General features: G+C 36.0%; 1 protein-coding gene across 1 annotated transcript; it reads right to left on the bottom strand.

Annotated features, from left to right (window-relative positions):
- Positions 1-1,042: 1,042 nt before the first annotated feature.
- Positions 1,043-5,205, bottom strand: LOC145105288 (lysophospholipid acyltransferase LPEAT2-like). The gene is made up of 14 exons (XM_079042414.1): positions 4,459-5,205; positions 4,193-4,373; positions 4,037-4,096; positions 3,784-3,947; positions 3,622-3,685; positions 3,414-3,482; positions 2,564-2,659; positions 2,444-2,488; positions 2,275-2,345; positions 2,069-2,135; positions 1,860-1,910; positions 1,675-1,785; positions 1,529-1,576; positions 1,043-1,416 (listed from the first exon to the last, which is right to left on the bottom strand). Exons 1-14 carry the CDS (start codon positions 4,971-4,973, stop codon positions 1,243-1,245), a joined length of 1,716 nt encoding a protein of 571 aa, XP_078898540.1. The 5' UTR covers positions 4,974-5,205; the 3' UTR covers positions 1,043-1,242.
- Positions 5,206-7,507: the final 2,302 nt, after the last annotated feature.

Below are 7,507 nucleotides of genomic sequence, written 5' to 3'. Positions count from 1 at the left end.
ATCAATGCTACCTAGCATTCCTGGAAATCCATGTTTAGCCTGATGTGCGGCGTACAACTGTTCGACATCATTTCTGATCGGATTTCGCAAGTATATGTCGCCATAAAGCTCTATAACATACTCACAAAAAAGATATGTGCATTCTCAACCGGTCCTCGCAGACATCTTCAAATATTCATCTGAAGCGTCTGCGGCTATGTCGTACGCTAATTGTCTAAAAGCTGTTGTGCATTTTTGAAACGTAGTAAACCCACGTTTACCCCTAGCATCCCATCTCAATTGGAAGAACTCATAATTGTTTTCCAAATCTCTAGCTATACGTAGGAATAAATTTCTACTGATACGAAAGCAATCCTCAAACTTCGATAGGTCGTATAAACTATCAAGGTTAAAGTAATCACGTACCAAAAGTTCGTTCGCCGCCTCTCGATCCCGGTTGATGGACTTTCTTCGTTTCTTCTCGACATTTGAAGTTTCGCCTCTCTGACGTACAATGTCGTGTGCCGCAGACAACAACGTGTGCATAACCAACTCATCATCATCGGAATCTTCATCAGATGATGAAGAAGAAGAAATGGCATCCAAAAATTATTCATATTCTTGTTGTTGAGTGTGATTTTTTTGTAGTTGTTGTAAAATATGTGATATGTATTATGTTTGTATATACAGGTGACATTTTAGTTTTGAAAATAAAAAAAATTAATAAATGTTAACGGTCAAAATGGAGTAAATGGGAGAAAACGGTCAAAAAATAGAGGCATCCAATCAAATTGCGCGTAACCACCCGTGAACCATGTCAATCCGCATCACATTCACCAGGGAGGGGGGCGGTGTTCACGCGTAAATACCCCTCTCCACGTCACCCTTTACGCGTCAAAAAACCCTCCATACCCGGTGGCCTTATCTACTTTTTTGCTTACATCATATGTTATAATTGACGATTATTAAGGTATATTGTGATTTTTTTGCATGCAAGGATAAAATAGTCTTTAAGAGTCATTAAAACAGTTTATTCGGTCAAAAAAGAAATAAGAAACAGAGCTTAAACTATAGTCACCTTTATGAAGGCTCATTACTTCAACTGCGACACATCATTTCGTTTTCATTCGATATGTACTTAAAAGAACATGAAACTATGAATACCAGTTTGTCTATAAACCCCCACAACCCAACAAAATTACACAATTGCCCATCCAAAAGGACAAAAGCTCCATGAAAAATGCTCCTTTGATCCTGAATACATCACACAATTTCCTCTAAATAACCAGCTGCTGCATTTGGATCGAAGTCTTTATGCATGAAATGGGGAGAAAAAAGTGCAATGAGCAATGGGTTCTTTCTTAAGCAATTTACAAAATCGCCCTTGCTGATCCGACCATCATCATCTTCATCAAATAGATTGAACAGCCCATCTATCTGCAATATAGTAATTTTCACTTCATGATCATGTCAAGGGCACAAGTTAACTGTACATAAATGACATAACTGGTCCCTAAACTATACATAAATGACATAATTGATCCCTCACCTCATCCGTACTCAAACTTCCCATGGCTGGCATCAATGAAGCACCAAACTGTAGCAATTTCAAGAAACGAATTATTCAAAAATCAAAACATTTAATGATGACAATGACTCAATGAGGACAAAATTGAAATAAAAAAAAAAATTTACTTCTTGCTCAGAAATGTAATGATCTTGATTAATGTCACTTTCAGTGAAGGCCATTTCACAAGCTTGCTGGAACAATGGCTGGTTGAGTACATGAGCTGATGCTACCAAGAACTGCATGGTATGAAATTATGTAAATTACAAAAATACCCTCTAAAGATGCATGCATTAGCAGACAGGGTTTTTACCTCTTTAAAGATGATTTTCCCATTCCTGCCCACATCAATGAACTCAAACATCTGTGAAAAAAAGTAATGATGCTAATAAGCAATCTATGATGTTGGGAACTACAAGGGGGCATATGTAGTTTTACAAAAATGCCCTCTAAATCCTGCCAAGATCGACTCATCAAGAAACTTGTAATAAAGATGATGTTATGAACAATTTGACAACTGACCTTTTCTGAGAGACCACAACGCTTTAATCTTAAAACTCTTAAAAAATCTTGAATTTTGACGTTTCCACTGCAAAAAAGATAGTAATTTAAATAAGATTCTTGAAAATTGAAATCCCTTAACTACCCAAGTTCTGTAATGAATCTCGAAATAGAATTGTGGAAATTAGAGATGAACAACTAAACAACATGATTAAAAACAATGATACCTGGGATCTGGATTCATGGCAAGAAATCTATCCAACAAGTCTAGAGCATCTGAAGAGCTCAAATGAAATAACTGAGAAAAAAAAAAAAAAAAGCAACACAAAGATTCATCTCAAGTATATAATATTATGAGTGATAATTGATTATAATGAACTTATGATATACACTCACTTGTTGAATTTTTGCCATTTCAACAACAAAGAGAGATGGATTTTCCTGTAAAAAAAATGGAACAATATTAAAATGTTGTTTCACTCCTTTTTGATACATAGTTTTTTGTAAGAAAAGTACATGTCCAGAATCAGCTGCCTTTGAAAGAAGCAAGTAATCAAGAAACGAATGTGATGTTTGTACAACATTGAGAGCACGAGCCATGGCTCTACCTGTCTGCATAAATAATTAAAAATCGGTATTAAACAAAGATCTATAAGCTCAATTTTTGAAAACAAAAAATCATTTGATGATACACGAATATATATATGAGTGATTAACTTTTATAACCATGCTACCAATGAGATGTCACTATCCACTCGTTCAAAATCGGTTAGAGTGTAGCTAATATAACCCATATTAAGACTTAAAAACCTTATTCCCTTGTTTTATCCAAATATTTTCAAAGTGTGGCTAATCTTTTAGACAAATTTACTAATTTAAATGTTATAGTTTTTAAACGTATATATTTTAGACAAATGTTACATGTTACTAAATTTGTTGTCACGGGTTACAAATTTACATTTCTACGGTCCACAGTCGCTTTGTTCTGTTAGGATGCGTTTGGTATGATGATTCGTGACTAAAGTATTCAAACACTGAAAAATATATAAATATATTTTGATGGTCATTTACTTTTTTGTTAAGGTATTGTTCATATTTAATTTTTCTAGAATTTGCCAAACACTAAAAATAAAAATCGACTTATCAAACCTACAAAGTGGGAAAGGGTCTAGTCTTTCACAAAACAACCGAAGGAGGTAAACTCACTTTCTCAGTGAACATTTCTTTAATTAAAAAAGCTAAGCAATTATAAAAGAAATGTTCACTTTCTCAGTGAACATTCTTTTAATTATAAAAGCTAAGCAATTGTAACGTGTATTTTTAAAATGTTTGTAAGTATGCAATTATAATAAAATAGAAAACTCACTTTTTCAGCAAAACGAACAGCACTTTCCTTATGATGTTCCGAGGGTGAAACGATGGGAAGATATTCAACCTAATCAATTACAAAATTCGTTATTACTTTTTCTAAAAAAAATACAAAGCAAACATGTAATAACTACAAACTCTTCAAGCATAACATAGCAAATCATGTACACATATTTAAACAGCAAACAATGAGTGTATATATATACCTCCATAAAATTATGAAATTGTGTGAACATTCTAAACATGAGTGTCGCCAATGAAATATGACCCCTACAAAACATGTGATAAACCATAAATCATGATTGATCAAAATGTGCGATGAGAAAGTCAATGGAATAGTCAAAATTGATTATGATCTTAATTCTTACCATGATTGATCAAAATGTACATGAGGATAACGAACAACAACTGGTTGTATAGGATAACCAGGTATAAATGCACCATGTTGAAATGAAATAAGCAGCCTTCCATTTGTTGTGGTTCCCTCAGGAAATAAAAGTAGCCGAGGAAATCTGTCACTGGAGGCTTTTCTCTGTATTCAAATCCTTAAAAGCACATTCTGTATCAAATTGCTTACATACATATATGTGATTTTACAATGACACCTCTCAAATTGCTTACCTTTATCTCGTTTACTGCATGCTTCCGTGATTGTTGTGAAAAACGATCTACATATATCACCTATATGTGAAGAAAAGAAGAAATTTTTTCCATGAAGATTCGAGATATTAACGTAGAAAAAGGAGATATATGTTAACTGCGGATGAACTATTTTACCTGCATAGCTCTAATAATGGTACCAACAAAGGGCATGGAATCGTGGGATTCAGATGCAACAATTGTTGGGAATAATTCATAGAAGAAGAAGATTGGATCAATGTAAGATACGTGATTAGATACAATGATAGGAGCAATTTCCCTTGGAGCCGGTTTTCCCTTTCGCTGTATCCAATGGTATCTGCAAATGGTTAATATGAGCAGTAGTTCATGATAGTTTGACTCATAGATGCATAATGATTACAAAAAGGGTAAATTTAGCTTACCCAAATGAAAACAGAATCCCCCTAGTACACAATCGGGTGATCCACATAACCCTACACCTCCATTTGGGCATTGGATTTTGTTTATCTTTCCAGCCACTTAATGCAAATTTGGTAGCGAGATACCCGATTGCCAAACAAAATGCGAACAATACAAGTCGAACTAATGCAATCGGCGCACAGATCAACAACTTAACCCACTCATAAACCCCTTCAATCTTGGGTGTATGGTTCCTAAACGGATCCACCGTGGTCGACCCGGGAACTTCAAACCCGGTTGACCCAATAAACCCATATGGGTTTTCATCAAAATCCAATTGGGTATTGATAGAAATTGAACATTCGTTTGTCAGTGTTTCATGATTTGAAGAAGCGGAAGGATCCGAATGATCGATGACGTCTAGGATGAGTTGAGGGTTATGAAGTTGATGATCGGCATCGGATGGTGGCTGTGACAGGCGGCGCTGGTCGTCGGAGGAAGGAAGTAAAGGGGTTTTGAGATCCTTAGCCGCTGCCATTGATGGGTTTTCCAGTCAAAAATTACAGCGAATTGGGCGACTTTAAAGGTTTTTATGGGTATGACTGTGTTGGATGTTTTCAAAGTCGCTGGATACCATTACCATGAAGAGAATTCAATCCACTTTTGGGGATTAGATATATAAAGACGTCCTTAAATGGCTAAAAGTATGTGCTTTAGTATTTAAGATATGCACTCTGTGTTGTTAGTCAATTGAGGGTCGAGCAATCTAGTCCATGGAAACACGTTTGCGTGTCCACCGTAATAAACAGTAGCGCACTTTAGTACTTATGGAACTTCGATGTGTTGCATACGCGTGATTGTTTTGTATTTGGTTTTGTGATTGTAAATCAATAACATGAAAATGTTATGAAAAAATACTAAATACCAATATTTTTAAAGATATAACAAAAAAAATTTAAACTTTATTTTTTTGACAGTAAAGTCCTAACTACCGTCAGTTGTTGACATGTTTATCTTTTTTTGTTGGTTAGCCAGTAATTAGGGTTTTACTGTCAAAAAAATAAAGTTTAGGACTTTCTTGTCAAATCGTTGAAAATATTGAGACTTTAGTGTATAGTTTTAGTTTCCCTAGAAACAAATAATTTTATTAGCCTCGTGAGACCCAACGTAGCCTAAGAACTTTAATTGTGATTTTCATCGCAGCACCGCTATTTTTCTTACCATCATCATCTTTACCTTGCTACAATTACGATCAGGGGAAACATATGCAAAAGAGAGAGAGCGAAAGAGGATGAGAAAACTTGTAAAGTTTTCTTCTTGGTTCATTGTCAAACCTTGAACCGGAAAGAAGGGATAGATTGTATAAGGGATAATGTCACTGTAGCATAATGAAGTTTTGGGTTTGGTCTGATTTGACTAGTTATGTTTTTTTTTTTTGTACAATAAGCCATCTAATTTTATTGTACATGTCAATTAAGACATTATCGTTAGTTTTTAACCATTCCTCCGTTAACTAGTTGTTCTAAATTACACGAATGGACCCTATGGTTAAAATTTTATTTGTAGTTGGTCTCATAAGTAGTAAAATTCATCATTTTTGAAACTCAGGGGACCAAACTGTAACATTGTCATCGTGTACAAAATGTTTGTATTGTCACTCTGGGGACCAAATGTACAGAATGTTCGTATCGTCATGTTTCAACACTGGATGTAATAGCCCAAAAAAACAGTGATAAAATTTTTCATTGAAAGACTAACAACTTCATTCATTAATTGTTTCAAAAACCATTACCAAATATAATATCCAAAATATCATAGTACAATTATTCAAAATGCATAAATCATGAGGGGAGGATGTTGCGTCATCACGTTGGGCCATTCCCTTTCGAATCAGAAGTGCTTGAAACCATAAACATAAATGTAAACACAAATCTTAGTGAGTTCCCAAAGTACCACATATCAAACATACAATTGGGCTTAACCATAGGGGATAATCCAACCCAATATACACATATGGGACCAACCCTGGGGCCCGCCCTAGGGTGTATTTCAACCCGATTAACACATATGGGCCTCGCCCTAAGGCCTCACCATGGGGTATCTTTCAACCCAATCATACAATAGTGGGCCCCGTCATGGGGTCTATTTCAACCCGAACATACAATAGTGAACCCCACCCTAGGGTTTATTTCAACCCCTCATATAAGCCACATAACAACTATCATTCTAAATAACACATTAATGAGTCGGCATTGGTGCCTTTGACCCACTGATACATTGAGAAGACTCACCTCACAGACAGATGAGAAACTAAAACAACATGTTGCTCTAAAATCAACTCTACTAGTCACCTTTATAAATACTTTGACCAAAACTCATAATACAAATCAAAATACCTAAAATACCCCTAGGTCAAACTTTGGTCAAATCCAAGTCAAGGTCAAAAGTCAACCCAACTATTCGCCATGTCGTGGTCTTCTTGGCTACGTCGTGGCCGCAAACCGACAAAACAAGCGGGTCTAGACCAAGTCATCACGTCGTGGCGACCTCAACCACGTTGTGGTGATGCGTCTAGACATCTTAAACCTTTAAGTCCTTTTCTTTCAACTACTAAAACTCCAAGGCTCTGGTCCTTCCCATGGTCTTGATGGGTAAAGTTTATAATTTTATCCCTTAGACTCTGCCATAAGCCAAAATCCTAACTCCAACCACTAATGGTAACTAAATGCATCAAGATTCTCACTAAGCACCAAATCCTTAGAATTGCACCTCCAAAGTTTCCAAAAGGGTTTCACACTCCAAAGTCACGCCTTCATCTTCCCACGATCCTCTGAAGTACCTGAAACCATAACCAAAAACTGTAAGCCAACGCTTAATGAGTTTCCCCCAAAGTACCACCACACAAAACACATATCATAAACATACAAGCATGTTGGGTCCAATCAGTCATCAGACTGGAATACCCTCGGGGTCCACAGTCATCGATTTGGAATACCCATGGCCCAGTTAGTCGTCGGACTGGAATGCCAATATACAACAGGTCCACCTAGTCATCGGACTGGAATACCAAAA

This window comes from Lactuca virosa, chromosome 4 (genome assembly GCF_052849685.1).
Source record: "Lactuca virosa cultivar CGN04683 chromosome 4, Lactuca_virosa_CGN04683_v6, whole genome shotgun sequence".
NCBI classification, from domain to species: Eukaryota; Viridiplantae; Streptophyta; class Magnoliopsida; order Asterales; family Asteraceae; genus Lactuca; species Lactuca virosa.
This window is presented reverse-complemented; position numbering and strand designations above follow the sequence as displayed.

Coding starts and splice junctions, on each gene's coding strand:
- LOC145105288 (XM_079042414.1), bottom strand. CDS start 4,973: ATGGCAGCGGCTAAGGATCTCAAAACCCCTTTACTTCCTTCCTCCGAC. Junction 4,374..4,458: donor GGGATTCTGTTTTCATTTGG/GTAAGCTAAATT, acceptor AACCATTTGCAG/ATACCATTGGATACAGCGAA. Junction 1,417..1,528: donor GAAGTTTGAGTACGGATGAG/GTGAGGGATCAA, acceptor ACTATATTGCAG/ATAGATGGGCTGTTCAATCT.